This window comes from Nycticebus coucang, chromosome 13, assembly GCF_027406575.1.
Source record: "Nycticebus coucang isolate mNycCou1 chromosome 13, mNycCou1.pri, whole genome shotgun sequence".
NCBI lineage: Eukaryota > Metazoa > Chordata > Mammalia > Primates > Lorisidae > Nycticebus > Nycticebus coucang.
The window spans coordinates 68940622-68963168 of record NC_069792.1 but is presented as its reverse complement, the minus strand read 5'-3'; the positions used below and the strand labels follow the sequence as shown (position 1 = coordinate 68963168).

The 22547-nt window shown below is 35.3% G+C and overlaps 1 protein-coding gene across 4 annotated transcripts in view; it reads right to left on the bottom strand.

Moving 5' to 3' along the window:
- The window catches only part of OXR1 (oxidation resistance 1), a 470813-nt gene that overhangs the window by 404297 nt on the left and 43969 nt on the right, over positions 1 to 22547 (bottom strand). For all 4 annotated transcript variants that reach the window (XM_053558779.1, XM_053558783.1, XM_053558787.1 and 1 more), the window contains exon 2: positions 683 to 831. In XM_053558779.1, coding sequence (XP_053414754.1) covers positions 683 to 705 — 23 coding nt within the window. In that variant the 5' untranslated portion in view covers positions 706 to 831. The remainder of the gene's footprint in view (positions 1 to 682; positions 832 to 22547) is intronic.

Genomic DNA, 22547 nt, shown 5'->3' with positions numbered 1-22547 from the left:
TCATTCATCTCTTTATACAAAAAAAATACCCAAAGTTCAATAAAATGACTTCAAATTTATCTCTGTAGTATTGCTCTTCGTTGCCACAGAGAAGCTGATTATTTGCCAGAAAAATATCTTATACTTCCTTTTAAAATCACAAACATTTTTAAAATATGAACTGAAGTCAAGATTATTCAGAATGACAGTTATGTAGAAATATCTCTCTATACAAAATTTCTCTTCTATATTTCAGTTCTACTCAGTTTCACTTGGATAGATTTGTTGAAATATGAAGCCAAAAGGAAAGATGCATTGATGAGAAAATATCTACCCTGTGCTTACAGCCCGCCTTACAGCTTGTTTGTCTGGGGTCTGGGACAACACCTGTAGCAAGGATCACTCAAAGGATATTGCAGCACTACTCTTCTCTCTCCTGGGGTGTGCAGGGAAGAAAGGTATTGGCTATCACTGGGATTCAGTGTGGGGCTTGAATCTTTTCCAGAGTCCTCAGATATTGCAGCACTTAAAGCATAAAACTTTTAATTCCAGGTTGCTTTCTTCACCTTAACATAGGATAATCTCTAGAAAACAGATTTTTATAGTTTTCTCTCTATCCAAGTTCTGAAGTACAACTCTCTCACAAAGTATTGCTTGTGATGTACATTTATTTGTATTTAAGGTCAGAAAATAATTCACTTACCATGATAAATTAGATACAGACATTGCAGCAGTATGTGGGGAAGTCTTTTCTTGATTTCAGAACAGGGGATCAATCAGGTGGTCAAGAAGACAACACTACTAGGAATTTCTACCAGAACGATGTACAAACCACTTACAGTTTGAGGGGACCTACAAAAAAAATAGAAATACAGTGATATCTCTAGTGCCCAAATTGTATGACTTGTCACAGATTTTATCCAGATCAATAATGTTGTAATGGTACACAAAAGAAAATATGAATCTTTTTCTTAAAATATAAGACATGTCATAAATCAAAAATAAAATCAAAGCAACCATATAAATAAGCTGAACACCTTATGTTTAAAAACAATTAACAGGTTAATACAATGTTCATTCACTCAAACAGAGAATACAGAGAAAGGACAAAATGTGCTTTGGGGGGCACCAAATATTCTCTTTCTAAATCACTTTTATATATCCAAAATGAAAGGTTCAAAATAGAGAACCTGATTAGCCAACAAAAAAATAAAATTGTTGCCACAAGTTATGATCACATCCAAGGTATCAACAACAAAGTATCACTCACAACTGTATCTGAGTGGGTAATAATTTATACTGAGTAACATGGGGGGAGCAAGCCAGTGTGTAATTACATAACAAACATCTCCGAACACTTTTTTGGAGCATCTACTATATCAAGATATTCTATATCTTGAGTCAAATTTTCATAGGATACGATTCCATAGTACTCAATTAGCACTTTAATTAGTTTAGGTTATTAATCCAGTGTTGTTCAATCAAATAATTTATTGAGCATATACTATTTGCACTTACGCCATCCTAGATATAGCTTGGGGATATAGCTATATTCATTGAGGGTACAAGATGTATGACACTTGGTTAAGACATGGTTCTTTACCTCCAAAGAATGTTTTATTGAAAAAAGATAATAATAAAATAGGGTAAGTGTTCTAATAAAGATATACACAGGGTACATGGGAGCACAGATGAGAGGCTTTCAGCCTAATCTGAGCGATTTGGGAAGGATTTCTAAAGAAGATATGCCCTGAATTACTACCATTAGGTCTGACTACTAGATTAAAAAACAAAAACAAAAACAGAATCGAAGTAACTTAGAAAAGACAATTTATTTCTCTGTCATAGAAATGATTCTTGAGCTAAGAAGTCCAAGGCATATATGGCAACTTGATGAGCACTGAGGACAGAGGCTCCTTCTTTCTTATAGTTCCACCACTCTCAACATGTGATTCCCCTTCATGCTGCGCTCCAGTGACTGTGTCTGCATTCCAGCCAGCAGAAAGGGGAAAGAGCAAAAGAAGTTTGCTTCCTAAAGTTCATAGATGACATTTCTGCTTGCATTTGATCAGCCAGAGTTTAGTCACTTGGCCACTCCTACCCTAAGGAAGACTGGAAAATGCAGCCATCATTCTAGGCGTCTGTATGGCCAACTACAAACCAGGTATCCATCACCAAGTAAGGAGAGGAGGTGGAGAATGGGAGAAAAGCACGGTCTGCTACCACGGTTAAGACCTGGGGACCTTTACTCCCAGTGTCTTCATGGTTTCATACCTACTGGGAAGTGGCAGAGATGGGGTAGAAGGGAGGTGGGATCAGTCCATTGTTGTTCATAATTTTATATATTTTATGTATAATTTTTTTTTTTATTGTTAGGGATTCATTGAGGGTACAATGAGCCAGGTTACACTGATCGCATTTGTGGCTTTCTTAAATAATTCATCGGTCAACAAATTATTTTGCTCTGTATTTACTAGGCTCTAACTACTTAGGATGCAAATATTAATAAAATATCATACATGTTTACACAAAGAGAACTGTCTGACACCAAGGCCCTCATGCACAAGCATAAAACACACTATGAAAATTGTTGTTTGTGTAAAAGTGCATACGAGTGTCTACACAGAAACAGCAAGAACCATAATTCTAATAAATTCTACTATATTTTAGAAAACCCTGACTGCCAGAAAGATTCTGGTCTGGTCAGTGGAGTAGCAGCTATGAGGACATGTAAATCATCTGCTCATGTACCAAGAGAGACTTTCAAGGACTTCCAGGAGAGTCCTGTACTTGGTTAATTGTTAAAGCATATAGACATACCTCGTAAAGACATGGGAACTTCAAATTCTGCCACCAAAACAGTTGACTTCAAACTTTCACAATCTGTATTACCTAATTTTTTTTTAATTTAATTAATTAATTAATTTATTTTGTTGGGGATTCATTGAGGGTACAATAAGCCAGGTTACACTGATTGCATTTGTTAGGTAAAGTCCCTCTTGCAATCATGTCTTGCCCCCAGAAGGTGTGGCACACACCAATGCCCCAACCCCCTCCCTCCTTCCCCCTCTCTGATTTTCCTTCCCCCCCCATGTGTATAACCTAATTCTTACCAAGGGTTCAGTTGCCAAATTAAAAAAAAAAAAAAAGGAATATTGTCTAATGCAATTTATCTTACTAGATATTAGAATACTATCTTTAGAGAGCTATATATCTGGATGTTATATTATTTTAATACATAATCAAATTACTTATACTAAATTTTACTTTGGCATTCTGCCAAGTGTTCATATTAAGAGGCATCATCAAAAAACATAACAAACAAAAACCAGGTTTATAAAATCAACTACTACTAGGTTTAGTGGAATATTCAACAACACAAAAATTTTGCCTTTATGGTACTCAGAGAAAAAAAGTTGTGTCTCAACACCAGAAACTATTATCTTAAATTTCTGGTTTGCTTTTCTTCTGAGGGCAGTGCCTAGGACAGAGAAGGTATTCAATAAACATTCATTGAAAAAATAAGAATAAATGTTTGAAATTAAGAAATGTGGGCGGCGCCTGTGGCTCAAGGAGTAGGGCGCCCGTCCCATATGCCGGAGGTGGCGGGTTCAAACCTAGCCCTGGCCAAAAACCAAAAAAAAAAAAAAAGAAATTAAGAAATGTAAAATGCAACAGAATTTTAAAATAAAGAAAGTGTCTTTCTTCCTTTTAAACTATAAAAATACAATTTTTTTTTAATTTGGGTTCACATTTATAGGTTCTAGACTTCTAAAATGCCTATGCTTTAAAGCTAAATTTTTATGTTTATTTGAAAAGTATACATAAATTACAAAATATTAATCATAAAAACACCAGAGTAGAAGTCATTCCAGTTTTCAAATCTTTTTTGGTTCTCAATTTTATCTAGAATATGATTCAGTAGCACAGTATGGAAATTCACATCTTTTTGTTTCTATATGCAAAGTGGGGTTAAACAATCCTTAACATTCTAGTTATTGCTACATTTATTGCAGGAAATTTCTAACAGGAAAGAGACATCTGTCTCTCCAGGACAATTGAGTGATTATGGTCAGCATGGAGGTAGCCCAAATAAATGCTCAAGTACCTTCCAAGCTGTTTTTATACCCAATTCATACCTGGTCTGAAAATATAGTCTCTGCACAGGTTAGAAATCCCACACATTGAAACTTCAGATCAGCGCAGATGGTAACCTTGGAGACAAGCGAACACAAAGCTTCATGTGTCCCTTCACTGCAGCGCAGCTGTCATTTTATTTGTATTAAAGTCATTTCATGGGGAGTATTAGTATTCAATTGAGCATGTCAGTAATTGGTCTAAATCATTTATCACAGAGACTTGGCTGTATTTGTGATTATCCCCAGCACCCACTTCAGAAATATCTTCCATGTTCAAATTACAGGAACTATTTACCATGGCCAGAGAAATAAATGGTTATAGACCTTAGAGTAATTTTTAAATGAATTATTGCTCTAAACAAAGATTACCCTAAAACAGTTTGGAATTATTTGCTTCAGACTAATTAACTATATCAGATATTGTTATAGTTTTCTGGCAACAACTGGTTTTACTCACATATGAACGATAAAGGAAACTTTCCTACCTATGCATTGATCTAATTTTTCCTGAACATCAATGCAAGCATAAGCTTTGTTGGTGCCCCACATCTTTCATTCCTGGTTCTCTCCCCTCTGTGTCTCTAATTCTATACAAGCTTCCCTTGTCTCAACTGTGCCTTCGAACTCTTCTTTTCTCATACTTCTTCCCTTCACCAACAAACATCACAAAATGTTACCATACATCCATTGCCTTTTCACCACCCATGTTTGCTTTAGGAGCATTCTCCAAACATTCTCATTACCAGCCACAGGCCAGTATTTATACCTACTGATTCCAGCAGCCTTTGGTCCGACTCCACTATGTCACTTGCTCTGTGCTCTCCTTCCTTCCTTAACTTCCAGGAGGCTGAAACATCCAGGCTCTCCTAATTCTTAACTGTTCTTCACTGATGCACATCATTTTCCCACACGTTGATTTTGTTCAAAGTTCCATAGAATGTGGTTTCTCAGCGGATAATTCTAAAATTTCTACCTATGCAATTGATGCTTTTTTTCTGACTTCTAGAATATTTTTTTCCCAATTCTTTGTTCAACAGTTTCCAGGTCTTGCTTTTGTAGTTGTTTGTTTTGTTGTTGCTTAATTTTTTAAAAAGTTTAAAGAAAGGGTCTTTGGGCAGTTTAAAATCTTAAAGTGTTTTATGGGGAACATTGTTCAATTGGCAAATACTTGAATCGTCTCCTCTGAGCACTAGTGTTCCTGGAAATTTTTACCTTGGTCTTCAGAATTGTCTCTAATCCTCTAGTCTTTATACAAGTTAATTTTATTAAGAAAATGAACTTATACATGCAAAGCCTTGGTTAGAAAACCTTAGCACCTAGAGATTACACTCAGGATTCTCAACATGTCCCATCCTTTATTTTCTATCTTGCTTTCACTCAAGTTAGATTACTACTGTTTAATGAATTTCTTTCCACCCTCTACTGAGGACCCAGTATAGCAGTATTTACTTTGAAACTAGTCAAAAATTAAATTGCATTCTCAGTTCAAAACTCATGTTTTTCAGATGTACGTGTATTGTACTGAAAGTGCTACACAAAGGCAGCACTAAATAAATTACGCTTTTAAAAAGTACAATCTATCAAAACTGCCTAATGTACAATAAATTTTGATTAGTTGCTAAGAGTTCAATCCTGTGTGACTCACCCAATGAAAAGGATTGCCAACATGAGTTTAATTAAAAACAGAAAGAAACAAAATAGCAGATTAAGTTTTAAAAAATAAATACTTCAAATAAAAAAAATCTTAGACACAGTTAATGAATCTTCTGCATTCTCAGAACCTCATCATGTTAAGGTTCAGAATTAACTTGGAAGAAGAAGGGAAAGTAGGCAAAGCCTTAGAATATAATGTATTTATAAATGTAATATACAGATAATTGAGGGTTTTTTTCCTTGAAGATTTTTCAGGTATTGCTACAAAGTCCTTTATAGGATAACATGATGTTAATCTTCATCCTAAGCTACCCTAACCCTCCTGCCCTCTAAGTTCTGGCAACACATACCTGGTTTTCGCTAAATAAAATAGACACTTCCATGTACTCAAATTTCTGGATGAACAGACTGATCATTAAGTTTGCATTTCCAGAACTGTCCCTTTCCTTCCTGAACAGAAAGCTATTAGCCTTGCAAAGTGTGGTTCAAATATCAATACCCCCTATAATTTAAAACTTAGGAAAATTAAATCCCATTTATATGTGTTCCCTTTATACAAATACGTATTTCTATGGCAATATTTGTCAGATTCCATTCATGTTATGGTTTACCTGTCTGTGAAAGGTGATTAATACCTTTATTAATGTTATTAATACCTCATGATATACTATTATTTAGCTACTTAAGAAATATTTATTTACTTAAGAAATACTAAATTTAAAGTTTTCTGGCTGTGGAAATGAGAGAGTATCCTTTTAAAAAAGTTATAGATAGTGAGAGAGCAGACATAGTAATATTCATATAAACATAGTCATTGATGGATCTCTTAGGAAAGTACAAAAGAAAAATAAATCCAATAATTATTTATTTACTTATTTTACCTAGGTCCTAATAGTTCTCCAATAATAATAATTATGTATTATTTTTTCCTAGTCCCTCTACCATCTAGTTTATGACTATAATAAACAATAAACAAATATCTGCTAAAATTACTTTAGCAGATTGCTATCTTATTATGGTCATGCAAGTTATTGATATTTCTTCGATTTAGCAATGATGGCATTTGCAAAAGAGTCCCATATTCAAACAAGAGATGTGAGGAAAAAAATGCCTACTTTCCAGAGAAGAAATCTTAGAGGGTAAGAGCTTCTCTGTTCATAAACACTAATTAGCATCCAGGTCTTAGAACATTTTGCAACCCTGGAGTGAGGCATTTTTCACAGATACAGGTTACAAGAAAAAAATTGCATGTCACTCTTCGCTTAGGCAAATGTTTTCTTCTTTAGGGCATTATTCAAGAATACCCAACATGATCAAAATCAATTCACTTCTCTTAAACAAGTCCTTTTCATTGAGCCTGAAAGCCTTTTGCTTTCATTCGGCAGGCTTAGAAAGGCTTCATTAAAACTGAAAACTAAAGAGCTTCCATTTGTTGGAGCTAAATAGAAAGTGCCTCTAAACATCAAAGAGTACCATTGAAGGTTCAGCAAAGCCACAGCCAGAGGAGGTACACAGCCCCTCCATGGAGAGATGAAGTCACCACTGGCAGAATGAAATAGGGATGAAAAAACAGTTCAGAGATCCATCCTGAGGTGGGGTGCAGGAGGTATTTTCTTAGCTTATCAATCTAACTGGGGTTCTTCACAGCAATTCCACCAACTTTTATTGAATAAAATTTACCCATGTCCTAACCACAACACTTTATGTTCTAAGACTTTATACTCCTAAGAAAATGGACCATTAGAAACTATGACTCCTTGACTCCTTGAATAATCACTTTATGTTTTTTTCAACCAAATTTTAGATTTAAGAACCACATAATAGGTGATTTACTTTTCCACATTTCCTTAAGGAACCTGGGGTATTTAGAGTTACACAAGTAGACTGGCTTTAGTTTAACATCACTTTTACAATTTTCACTTGAAAGTTGTGTGTCAGCCTATCTTTGGATGCCCCATGTCCTAGCTCTTTTTTATTATATTCTGATGACATTTCTTTATAAAAATCCAAATCATAATAAGAAAATTGATATTGCTGAAAACATGTTTGTTACCTCTGTCAATCATTTTCTATAATTCACTGGGGGAAACGACTGCAGCTTCATTACCAAGAAGATGCTACTTCTGATCTTCAAATGATGCTATCTTGCATAGTTTTTAACCTCTTTACTATCCTAGACTTTTAGCCGAAAGTCAACTTCCTTACCAAATGGTCAAATTCTTTCATCTCCTTCAGATCTTCAAAGCAGTAGAGGGCCGTTAGTGGCGTCTACATAGCCTCAATGATTAAGATTATCTATCCACTGCATGAGTACTTCTCCAGATTCTCAAACATACCATGTCACACTTGAGTAACATAGTGAAGCTTTAAAAAACCAGTAATTAGAATATAATACTCTTCTAAATTTTCTCACATGGAGAAAAAATCATAAGCATTTTAGAGCCATGTACATGATCACCTTTCTTAACGTATTTTATGTACCAAGGTTGTTGTTTTTTTCCGTGCATGGGATTTTCTAGATCTCTTACACTAACAAACTCAGGCTTTCCCACTTCCTTAGAAGACACTTATACAATTCCATAGGAGATCCTCTATATCCTCCTACATGAGCTCACCTGTGAATTAAACATTTCCATTTTTGTGGTTATATAACTTTGTTATGGTAGAATTTTCTGTTTGGATAGTAAAATTTTTGTGAAACTTTTTGCAAAATGTTATAATAAATATTTAGATAGCAGGTTTTGAAACAGTGATGGCTATCTTTATAGCAGGAATATATGTGTTTAATGATCTTCAATCCAGAATCTTCGAATGAAAGAATTTTCTATTCCATTCCTCCTAGCTCTAGCCAGATTTAATTTCTACAATGGAGTCCCTATTATAGTTTCTGCGTATTTTTTATATTCCTCATTCCCCTATCTAATATTTATTGAGCCCCTGATTTATGTCAGGTAAGGCACTTTCAAAATATGCTCCCTGATCTTACTGCACAGTAGTAGACAAACATAAATGCAGGAATACAGTGATGAGTTATAGAAACTATGGCAAATGTCTTGAAAATAATGTTGGGGTACAGAAAGAGGCATAGATGTTTCCTCACAAAGAGAGTCACTTCAGGAAAATATTCATTGAAAAATGACACTTGGCCCAACTTTTGAAAAGTGAACAGCCAGATGCAGAGGGTTCAGCATTAGCCCAAACTCAAAAGAGATATGAAAGGAGTGTACAGGAAAGGCATACTGGATCTTACAATACAGATGTGAAGGTTTATGGCAAGAGACACAGGGATTTACACTCTACGTAACATTTAGCATCAGCTGACTAAATCCTTCCTGTTCACTGTTTCCACTGGGAGAAAGGCCAGAATCCGATATAATCTCCTCTCTGACTTTGCACGCTGACCCCTGTGAAGGGATTAGGAGAGAGGCAGAAGTTTGTGGGAAGCAGATGTCTGCTGCAGGCAGCTGGGGACTAAACATCTTACCCCACCCCAACCTTGAACCACCAACTTCCTGGCAACCAGGGAACTCCAGCCACTTCTGACATTTCCCACATGCTCTGAAAGTCATCTGGTGCTGTGGGAGAGAGAGGATGTGGGAAATCTCCAGTGATATTTAACTCTTTGGAAATGGAACACCTTCCGTTTATAATATGTAAGTTAATATTTGAACTGTCAGTCATCTGGCTTACAAATATAATCAAGAATTTTTTAAGCAAGAAAGTAGAGGAAGGCCCATACTCATAAATTCGTATTTTGCAGGGGACACCAGTAATTTGCTGTGTCTAACTTAGGTGAACCACCTAACCTCTCTGCGCATCTGCTTCCTCACTTGAAGAAGTTATAATAATACATGCAGTATTTCAAATATATAAAGCAGTATTTCAAATATATAAAGAACTCAGTCAACACTACAGAAGACAGAACTGAAATACAAAGAGAAGTCAATTCCTGTTGACATAATTCAACCCAGATCCATTCCCTGGAGTCTTCAGTTGTCATCAGTTCCATTTTGCTTCAGCAATTTAGGTGGGATCTTCTGTTATTTGTCAATAAGAAAGTATTATACAATAAATAAATTATCCTAGAGGCTACCAAGATCCACAGAAGGACTTTGAGTAGGGAAGGAACATGATCAGATTTAAATGTTTTAAATACCATCCTAGCAGCACTGGGGAGAGCTGACTTTGGAGTCCGACAGGAGCAGGAGGAGATAGCACTCTAAGGAAGAAATGACAAGGACCTAAAAGTGGGAGCAATGAAGGAGAGACAGGAAGGATTCCAGTGACATAGTGGGTTTCCAGAGTGAGAAAAGCAAGGAGTCTTGGGTGACTTCCAGGCTTTTTCCTTTGCTGGCTTGATGGGTAGTGAAGCCATTTAAATGGATAGGAAATTTATTAGATGGAATAGCATCTAGAGGGGGAAAAAGCAAATTATGGTTTTGGTGTGTTGAGTTTCAAATGCCTGTGACATAATTAGATGGAGATATTAAGAGGCCATTTGAACCTACCAATCTGAAATGCAAGTTAAAAATCTGGCTTGGAGCTTTGCATTTGGCAGTAATTAATAGGATAGGTTGAAACTGTGGGCATTGATGAGTTAGGCAATTTAGAAGGTGTGGAAGAGGATCGTGCCTAGAATCATGAAGACATCAAGAATTAGAAACAAAGAAAGAGGATCTAGGAAGAGAGGCAGAGAAAAAAATGGTCAGAGACGTGCCAGAAGAACCAAGAGATACTACATCAGAGAGTTATAACTCTCAGAGAGCAAGAGGTCCACAGTGCCACATGTGGCCTGGAGGTCAGGTAATAAGGAGCATTTCCTCCCATTTGCTACACTACTTACAGTCGAGGCAGAGCAGATGTCTAATTTCAGATACTTGATATGAAATGAGGAAGCTGAGATATTTAGGGTAACTACTCTTCTCAAGAGCTTGGTTTTAAAGGAAGATGAGAGAGTAGTGTTTTGCCTTTAAATGTTTAACAGCCAACACGGGGGGGTGGGGAGGGGTGGAGGTGAATCTGATATGTAGTGTTTGCTACTTTTCCTCATATAAATAACCCCATTATAGTGAAGACAGTTTCAATCTACCAGTGTGATAGCAAAAGCAAAGTTGGGAAGAGACACTCACATTCGCCTCTCAGAAGCCAAGCTGTTGTGGGCTGGTGGCCAACACATAGGTAACTATGGAAAATGACCCACAGGTGGGGTATGAGGTATGGAGAAAGAGCCAGCAGAGAAGGGAAAACTAACAAAACACAATATACTAAAAATAACAAAGAGAGAAGCAATACAAGTCTCTCAGAGATCAGACCAAGGATATAGATGGAAGGATAAGCCTGGTACAGGAAAAGAGAAGAAAGCCTTGTCTGAGGTTTGACAAAAGGAGATGATCTTGGCTGCAGAGAAACACTTTTAACTACAGAAATGGGAAATTGTGGTACTTATGACTAAGCGGTCTCCAGTTCTTTAAGAGGTGGGAGGCATTATCATTTGCTTAGTGGTCAGGTGGATAGAAGAACAGGACTGACAGAGGCTAGCGGAGCTTGCGTGGGAAATAGGAGCAGATGGTGAACAAAGGAGAGGACTAAATATATATATGTGTATGTGTGTGTACAGACACATACACACACACACCCACACACACACATATATTTGGTGTCCTAATCCATCTTCTCCCACTAAAGTCCCTCTAGAGAAGTGAGAGAATTTTATTTTTGTTTGTTTCCCTCATACATATTCTACCATATTTGCCTTTTAATGTAGGTATGCATATAGGTAAGTTGGTTAATTCAATAAATGAGGAAATCAATATGTAGATATTTTCTAAAAGGATGCACTACTTAATTTTTGTTTGTTTGTTTTTTGTCAATCTCATTCAATTCTCATTAACCTGATCTTATATAACACATTTATGGTAGTCGTTGTTGTTTTACACGCATTAGAACATTTATTTGGAAAATAGGGGCCTTACTCCTAAGATTGAAGTTTACATAAGAAAACACTTATGAGATTATATACAAAAGTTATATAAAAAATATAGGAATGCCCTCCTTTTTTCTTTTTTTTTTTTTGAGACAGAGTCTCAAGCTGTCAACCTGGGTAGAGTGCGGTAGCATCACAGCTCACAGCAACCTCAAACTCTTGAGCTTACGCGATTCTCTTGCCTCAGCCTCCCAAATAGCAGGGACCACAGACGCCTGCCATAATACTCAGCTATTTTCTTGTTGCAGTTGTCGTCGTTGTTTAGCTGGCCCAGGCTGGGCTCAAACTCGCCAGCCCTGGTGCATGTGGCTGGCGTCATAACCACTGTGCTACAGGCACCGAGCCTGGAATGCCCTCCCTCTTGATAGGATATGCAAAACAGAACTTTTAGTAGCAGCCATTGAAATATTTTCAGTGATCTTGGGTCAAATAAGATGTCCAACCTTGGGTTTACCACTTAGTATCTGCATATGGTATGTTTATATTTGCTTATTTCTGCATATGAATAATGCGAGTTTAGCTAATGTATCTTTGAGATTGCAGTAAGATTTGCTATAAACTTTTTGCAAATATCAGTAAATGATGAATAATTCAGAGACTCTGAGAGAAAACTTTTGAGATTCCTAAAATTATAGTAGATAGTATAAATGTAAATCACTGCTTCCTGCTGTGTTCCTTGGTGCTTGTGTGTTCTTCATTGAGTGACTGATTATTTAACACTTAAAATGCCTTTTAGGTGACAACCATTATTCTACATGCCAGGAATGCAGCAAAAATCTAGGGAAAAGCTTTTGTCATCATGTGACTTATATCCTAGTAGAAGAAAAAGACAATAACAACAAAATAATAAAAGGATATATAATATCAATAAATCATAAATCCTATGAAGAATAGAGCAAGGGGTCAATGAGTGATGGGGCCTACTATTTTAGATATGGCGGTCAGGTCAGAGAAAGCCTATCTGGCAGGCGGTACTTAGGCAGAAAATAGAAAAAGAAACAATTTAAACTCTTTTCTAAAGTATTTATGGATTTTGAATGATTTTTAAAAGTATCAATAATAAAAGTAGGGTATTCAGCACCTCAGGTAAAATTTCCTTCTAAAGTATATCATTACACATATTTTCATTTTCTTAAATGGAATAAAATACAGGTAATTTAAGTGCTTCTTGGTGACTTGGGGTGGCAGTCATTATTATGATCCATTTAAATCAAAAGTTCTTTCTCTCGTAAGATGTACCTTACAAGGGTACATGTGAAACTTAGTAAATGTAGAATATAAATGTCTTAACACAATAACTAAGAAAATGCCAGGAAGGCTATGTTAACCAGTGTGATGAAAATGTGTCAAACGGTCTATAAAACCACTGTATGGTGCCCCATGATCGCATTAATGTACACAGCTATGATTTAATAATAAAAAATAAATAAATAAATAAGTTATTTCTCTTCCCTCACTTAATAGCTGCTCCAATCACAACCCATCAGCTGACTGCTTCTAATCACAATGGTCTGAAAATCAGAACAATGGCTAAAAGGATCCAAGGAGAACAGTCAAAAACTCTAATGATGGTTTTAAGACTTGCCTACAGAAGACCTTTTGGCTGTAAGCTTAAATAAATTCTCTCATCAGCTAAGAAAATTGTACTTTGTAGACTGACTTTGGGAAAAGGAACATATTAAATGCAAAAAAATACTATTTTCATGTCAGATCAGAAAAGCTAATATTTACTGCATTATATTTATATATGATAATGGTCGTAGTGCTTACTTAAGACTTTGTTCTAACCACTTTATCTCATCTACTCCTTGGAAAGCTAAACTCTCTGCTGTAGTCTTATTATCAGTAAAATAAGGAAAAAGAATAGTACCTTCCTTAGAGTTTTACTAATGAATTTATGATCTACAAAACATCACATTTATCATAGGAAGAAGTATGCTTTTTATCAGAAGAATGAGAGAATAATTCATAAATGCCCTGAGACAGAAATGGACTTGGCACATTCTAGATATAGCAAAAAAGGACACTAAGGCTTATGAAACATGTATATCAAAATAGGATTACATGCTATTCTCCAAAATGATTATTATCTGTTTTATCTGTACCTTTGTAAAATTTATCAGTGTCATAGGGGAATATATGCCATGAAGGAATGACTTCCCCAAAAAGAAGTATTTCAAATGAGTTTCCCAATATGGAGACAGAAAAATGTGGTAAGTGTGTTCTTAAAGGGAAACATGAAATCTGAAATACAAACTTATTTCCCTTTAGAAAAGCATCTTTACACTAAAAGGAAACTGGGGCTGGGGAGAGGAAATAACTTTTGTTTGGTAGGTAGTATGCATAGATTCCTTCTTTTAATGAGATCAACTTGAGGGAATAGAGTATTCACAGCCCTATTTGGTAATTAATCAGATTGAAACCAGATAGTAAAATTGGGGGGTGGGGGGAGAGAGAAAGAGACAGGGAAGCAATGTGATAGCAGCCAAGGAAATAATTCTCCTCCAAACAGTAAACCTTTGTTTAGATATCAGGATCACAAAATATGTCCTAGAGAATTATAAGTTACAAAGCATGGATAGTTAAGGGTATGTCAAAAGACAAAATTACAACAAATTTAGTGACAGATCTAATTGACTTTTATTGGTATTCATACACTCATCAATGTCCATTCTACAAAACAGAGTGAGAAATACCACCAAGCAATAGCAGAATAGAGGGTTTTGTAAGGTTGGAACAAGGAATCACAGCAAAAAAAATAAAAGACACACACACACAAAAAAAAAAAAAAACACTTGGTTAACCTCAGGTCAATTAAGTTTACTTTTTTAGAAGGCCTAAAGTAAGGTACCTTAGTATATTAATCCAGGTAGATTAGACTCTCCTGTTTTAGGAAAAACTGATCTCTTTGGGGATCTACTGTTCCCTCAGAGTTTCAGTTTGGTTATGCAGCATCCAGGATGTGTGATTCACTTCTGGTGTGGTCTGGTCTACTGGGGCCTGGTGCAGGAGCTGAGTCTGAAACAAAGGCTTTCCATAATTTTGTTTAACAAATATAATGAAATTCATAAATTATACTTGTAAATCATTTCACATATAACAGAAACAATGTTCTGAGATTTCCCACAGAAGAGTTCAGGATTTGTTCTAAGCCTATAAAAAGTAAAATTAGTTTTTAGTTTTAACATAGCTATTATAATTCTATGTCTTTATTATTCCACAATTTTAAATATTGAAATAAAAATTCTCTTGATGGTATTTAAAGCCAGGGAAGACATACAGTTCTGTTTATTCTTCATCGTACGATAAAGGCGATTAACTAAATTTCCAATGGAGACTTTATACTTTTACTTTCCTTATTAGGAAGGATATCATATTTTTTGCTTTATACCTTGAACGAAAAGAAATGACTGTAAAAACATTTAGGTTTCAAACTCTGAGACAGTTAAGATTTTATATGATACATTCTTACAATACTTAAATACTTATAAAACCCAGACCAACAGGTATCTGAGAAGTGTTTTTCACTATGAGAAATTCCTATGGGCACAACATTTTTAAACTGATGGCTTTAGAAACTTCCCTAGAAAGGAATCAGTAGCTTGTGCGATCCCAGGTTGGTCACTGAAAAATGGCAAACTCAGTCTCTATTTGTGAAACAAGTTGAACTCAACCATCAGTCTGTGATCCAGTAAATAGAAATACTTCATAAAATGCCAAGCATTTGCTGACTTTTTCTCCTTCCCTCTAAATTTCTTAGTTCGTGATAGTATCATACTGTGTTTTCTTATTTTAGTCAGTAAGCCCATATCATAAGTAGATTCTATCTAAACTATAAAATTATTTTCTAATAATAATAATTTTCCAAACTGTTTTGATTCATTAATTATGTCATACGATAGGGATATTTTAGCCTTAAAGAAAGCTCAATTAAAATCCCATCTGTAAATGACAATATTCATGATTTACCTTTGTACTACTATGCTAATGACAAAACTAAATATTTTAAGTCATGCTTTATAGTTTGGAGATATTTCTCAATTAGAGAACTGACTAGGCTTAGCTGCTAAATATTAAATTTATATTTGCAAAGTATAAATATGGTTTAATTTAGTAGTAGTTTATAATATCCTAACATCATGTTATAGACATTTGCCTAACAAAGTTCTGAATTAGCCTCAGTGTCTGAATGAATGACTCTTGGTAATACCATAAGCCATCGGTTCATGTCAACATTTTCAGGTCATTAAAGAGCCTTTATTGTCCAGTGTGTATGATTATGAAGTACCAGGAAGCTTTCTCAACCTGCCAATGCCAAAAATTCTCCTGTTTGGTATCCATCTCCTCAGGATGGCTGTAAGAGTTCACCAAAAATAAAATACCTGCAGAAGGAGAAAGTTGAAGTCAACATTCTGAGGCCTGCGATCGCCCCTCCCCTAAAGTAATGAGTTGTGAGGGAGGCAATAGACCGAACTTTTAAATTACCTAAAGATGAAGGATACAATTTGATTCTAATATATCAGTTTGATTTTAGGCACAAGTGTACATCTGAAGTGTGAAAGTAAGGTAGGAATATATTAGAAAGAGATTGATGGGTTAGTCATGCCTCCACAACCCCATCTCTTAATGACCAGAGTCAAGTCCATTGCCCCCAGGGAGAGTGGAGACCATCATCCAGGGCCCCCTGGTGAAACCCACCAAGGGTCTGAATCTGTCACTGGAATCACTGAATCACTGTAACAAAACAGCTGCTGTTCCCTACATCCAACAATGACAGTCTCAGTGTCCTTGGAGGTCTATGCAATGCCAGACAATGGCCACTCCTGTGCTACACCGTCAGCATGCACCATCATCTGTCTGGAGAAACTGTGATTCTTTTATCTTCTTTTGGGCTAGCCAATGAGTCTAAGGAAAATGAGACTGGCATTAAAATCCGTCTTTTTATTTATATCCTGTGAGTCTATGTCATCTGGACAAAAATTTACACTTTTAGAGAAAAAATAGAAACCCGGAACCTAGTTCTACTCTTGACTGAGAAAATTATTAGACATCAAATAATCTAATGACTCATGATTCATATATTCCCTGATTTTACTTCAGTGAACAGTATGCTATAGTGATTGTAACCATGTTGAAAGACGGATAATACAAGTAAAGGTCCAGATTATCGTGCCCTTCCTCAGAGAAAAGTCTGTGTAAGAGTCAGCCTTTAATTCTGGACAGCCAGGAGAGCAGTTTGAGGATAATGGCAAACATTCATTCACATATTTTTTGAGCAGTTATTCCCTACCACTGGATATCCAGAAATTAAATTTGATTTCAAGGAATTCAAGACACAAGGTAAGTGATTAAAATTCAAATAAATAATTAAAATATAGCTTAATTGTATACCCAGATTTAGGAGAGGAAAGTGGAGGTTATAAAGCCACCAAACAGGGCAAGAGACAACTAGACAAGCCTCCTAAGGAAGGTAATTTCAGAGTTCTAGAAATTAAGGCACTATGAATGAGGATGAAAATGGAGTGTTTCACCAAAGGAAACAACATATGGAAAGGCAAAAGAGAGTGTGGCATGTTTGTGAAGTGGTTAGGAATAGTAATGGTCAAAGCACACAGGTGTGTATTTGTGTGGGTGCACCTGCGGGTGCACGTGTGAGCAGGCATGGTGTGTGTGGCTGATATTTCAAGAAAGGTGTTGGTATGGTACCTGAAGAGTATTTGTTGTTAAAGTCAATGTAGAACCACTGTGGATTTACCACCAATAGTCGTGTGGCATTTGCTGACTTCACTATAGAGGGAAAATTGGAGGACAGCAAAAGTAGAGTCCCAGAAAATATTTTTAAAGTTCCTTCAGTAGGCCTGACCAAAATAAAAATATCTGAAATCAGTATTAGCAGAAAAACCATATAATAAATTTCAGATTTGGGAGTATAGTTTAGGTAAGAGTTGCTAGTGGCAAAATAACTCTTCCCTAGGGAATACCATTAACACCCTAATTTATAGCAATATAAGTAAGGTAAATTTGACTTAATTCAAGTATTATCTAAATTAGACAGCTAACATCATACTTAATTGTATGATGAGACTAAAAGCTTTCCCCTAAGATCAGGAAGAAAACAAGGATACTCCTTTTCACCACTTCTATTAGGCATTATACTGGAGGTTCAGTCAAAGTAAATAAGCAAGAAATGAAATAAAAGGCATAAAGATTAGAAAGAAAAGAATAAAACTATCTGTTAGTTGTACCTTAAGGATTCTACACATGACACCAAAAAAAAAAAAAAAAGAGAGAGAACTATTAGAGTTAATAACTGAATTAAGCAAGCTAGAGGGCACAGAATGAATATACAAAGTTAAGTTGCATTTCATACAATATCAGTGAACAATCTATAAATAATTTTTAATTCCATTTTAAAAAGCAACCAAAACTAAAAGAAAGTATTAGGAATATATTTAACAAAAGAAAAGCATTGGTCAAATAAAAAAAAAAAGTTTTTGTCCAACATTGTTGAAGAAAGTTAAAGAAGTTCCAAGTAAATAGAAAGACAGACTATATATATAAATTGGATGAGCTAATTTTCTAACTGTGGCAATCCCATCAAATTTATCAAAATTCAATGCAATTCCTATAAAAGTTTCACTGTCTTTCATCTTTTTTTACAGATTTAAAAACTTTTTTTTGTTTGTTTGTTTTGTTTTGTTTTAGACAGAGTCTCCCTATGTCACCTTGGGTAGAGCGCTGTGGAATCACAGCTCACAGCAACCTCAAACTCTTGGACTTAAGTGATTCTCTTGCCTCAGCCTCCCAAGTAGCTGAAACTACAGGCATTCGCTACAACACTTGGCTATTTTTTGGTTCTAGTTCTCACTGTTGTTTGGCGGGCCCGGGCTAGATTTGAACCCACCAGCTCTGGTATATGTGTCTGGCACCCTGGCCACTGAGCTTCAGGCGCCAAGCCAAAAAAAACGCTTTTATTTAAAATCATACAGAATCCAAGAAATCCAGTATAGCCAAACAATCCTGAATATGAACAAAGATGGGAGGATGTACACTCCCTGATTTCCAAACTTACTGCAAATCTACAGCAATAAAGACAGTGGATAGAATAAGATAGGATGAGCATAAAAGTCAGTAGAATATAATTGAGGGTCCAGAAATGAACTCATATAGTAATGGTCAAATGAATTTCAACAAGAATGCCAAGAATAGTCATTTCAACAAATGATGCTGAAGCAAATGATATCCACATGGAAAAAAAACTAACTTAAAGGAAATTACATATCTAAATATAAGAACTAATACTATGACAATTGTAGAAGAAAACACAGTAATAAATTTTCATGAACTTGGATTAATGTTTTTTGATATGACAACCAAAGCACAATGAACCAAAGAAAAATTGATTGCACTGGAGTACTTCAAAACCAAAAACTTTTGCATGTCAAAAAATACTAACAGAATGAAAATACAACCTATAGAAGAACATTTTTCTAAATTATTTATTAGACCCTGATAAGACCCCTCATACCACAATATATAAAGCACTCTCACAATTCAACAATAAAAATGTAAATAACTTAAACAAAATTTAGGCAATCACCACAATAAAACGTTAACTAGAATGTAGGAAATTAGAACCCCCATAGGTTGCTGATAAAAATGTAAAATGGTAGAGCTGAGGAAAAGTTTGGCAGTTCCTGAAAAACTTAAACACAGAGTTACCCTATGATCCTGCGATGCCATTTCTAGGTATCTACACAAAAGTATTGACAACATATGTTCACACAAGATTTATACATGAATGTTTATGGTAGAATTAGTTGTAGCAGTCAAAAAGTGCAATCGCTTCAGTTTATCAACCAATGTGGTCCTTTGGGTAGATACCCAGAAGTGGGATTTTAAACTGGATGCTAGGTCCACCATTATTTATTTGAGGAATTGATATACTGATTTCCATAGAAGTTATGCAAATTTGCAGTCCCATCAACAGTATATAAGTGTTCCTTTCTCTCTATATCCACATCTGCATCTATCATTTTTTTTTGGCTTTTTAATAATGGCCATTCTGATACAGATAAGGTAGTATCTAATTGTAGTTTTAATTTGCATTTCCCTGATGATTAGTGATCTTAAACATTCTTCATGTTTGTTGGCCATTTGTTTGTCTGCTTTTGAAAAACTTTTGCTAATGTCTTTTGCCCACTGTTTGTGCTCTTCTTGCTGATTTATTTGAGTTCTTTGTAGGTTCCGGGTATCAGTCCTTTGTCAGATATATAGCTTCTGAATATTTTCTCCCATTCTATAAGTTGTCCATTCACTCTGCTGATTATGTTTTTTGCTGTGCAAAAGCTTTTAAATTGAATCAAGTTCCTTTTATTTATCATTTTGTTGCTGTACTTGCCTTTGGGATCCTAGTCATAAATTCGTTGCCTAGACCAGTGTTTTTCAACTTTTTTTAATCTCACGGCACACTTGAACCTATAGTGGCACATTGAAATTATGTTGATCAGAAAAAAAATAAAAGAAAGAATATACTGTGTTTTGAACTTATATTGAAAATTTTTTAATTAATGATCTTTAAAAATTTTCGCAGCATACCTAAGATCCTCTCACAGCACAAGTGTGCTGTGCACACCAGTTGAAAATCATTGGCCTAGACTGATGTCTAAAAGAGTTTTTCCAATTTTTTCCCTGTAATTTGTATGTTTACATGCTTTAAGGTTTTTAATCCATCTTGAATTAATTTTTGAGATAGGGGTCTTATTCATTCTTCCATGTTGGCCACCCAGATTCCCCAGCATCATTTATTGAGCAGGGCCTCCTTTCTCCAGCATATGTTGTCTTCTTTGCCAAAGATCAGTCGGTTTGAAGGAGATGGCTTTATTTCCATGTTCTTTATTCTAATTTTAAAGCTGCTAATTTATCGTGTCAGCAGTCTAAATTTTTCCTTGATTCCCTTTCATATTTGCTTCCCAATTTCTTAACACATGGCTTGATTTTATAAATTCCCAAATCCAAAAAAAGTTATCACTTATTTTATGAAAATAGGAAACTAGTATACGGGGGTTGGACAGGAAGAGAAGGTACACATATACACACACACACATTGTTCTTTATAAGAAATAAATATAAGAAAAAGTGCCAAAAGCATTTTCTAAAGATACGCTATGCAGTACTTCTCTTTACCAGTACAAAGAACAAAAAGTTTGTCAAAATGGGATTTATGGCATTTTCTCCTGTAGTTCATCACAAATAATTTCAAAGCCATCATTTATTACAGCATACTTTTATTATAAAGCCAATATAAAATCTTTGAAAAATATTTTATAATTTATTTCCAAGACATTTCTCTGAAATCGTAATTGCAATGAGTTTGCAAAGAAATTAAATGTATTTGTGTGTTTCAATGGCAAATTAATCTGTGGCAACAATAATTTTAATTGTGAAAAACATTTGAAGCAGTTCTTCAAACATTTCATTTTAATCAACTAATGGAAAATATCCAATTATTACTTGCATGAAGTTAATTTTAAAATGTTTCAATGATATTAGACAATTAGAATACATCACTGTTTTTTGCCACTGGATGAGCTGTTTGTTTACTTGAGGACTGAAGATAAAATGACATTAAATATTTATGAAGTAGGGAAAATAGTATTGGGGTAGTAGTTCATAGACAAACAAGTAGCAAGCCAGTATTGAATAAAGTAGTCACTTTATTATATTGATGCACTTCTGGGGAAACTCACCAATAATAAATCGTTGCAAAATTTATTTAATGCTAGCTTCAGTTGAAAAAGGTTGGTCATAGAAAATTTTAAAAGGCTTTCAAGGAATGGTTGTACTTAGCCCAAAGGACACATCTGGCAACACTTGGATATCCATGACCTTAGGATGAAACAGTTTCCTCTAAGGGGGCTTCTGCACTCCCCCACTGCAAGGCTGATCTAAAGCAAACGCACAAAGAAGCCATTTCTCTTCTGAGAAATGAACAGTTGTCCTTATCCAACGGTATTTGTTACAAGTCTTCCACTAAACGCCTGATGTTGTATTAAGTACTAGAATCAGTAGATTCTAGAATGTAGAATTACTAACCTTAAGCAAACTGGCCATTTGGGATCCAAGAAGGTTGCTGTGGCTAAATCATAGGATGAATTTAGGGGAATATCCAGGGATGGGGTTATGGAAGGAGAGAGAAATCACAGCATAGCCAACATTTATTTAAAAGTTACTATGTACCAAATGCTATGGTAAATATGTCACAGATTTTTCTTATTTAGTCCCTACAAAACAAGTCTATAAGACATGTACTATTTTGATCCTCCCATCATAGATAAGGAAACTAAGACCTGATGCAGATATATGCTGATGCCTTGGCTACCCATAATCTTTAAGGATCTTGTGTACTAAAACAGGCATCTGCATTTTTTCTAGTAGTTACACAAATAGTTGCACAATTAGCTTTGCATTTCAGAACAGGGAACCTGACCCCAGACTTGAGCATGGATTTCAGGTGACAGACCTTGGAGCAGGCAGGTTAACCAAGGGGCTGACATGGTGATTCCAGTTAGAGATGATAAAGTCATGAATTCTGGCAGCAGAAATAAAAAAGAACAGTGGACCTACCTAAGCATTTATTCAATTAGAGAGATTTAAATTTCTAAATAATGACTATAGGATAAGAAATATGCTCTTGATAATCTCAGAGACTCATTAAATATCCTGGTCTAAAAGGATGACAGGTAATGAGTAATCTTATTATGGTACTATTCCTACTCAGGGCTCTTCTCTCT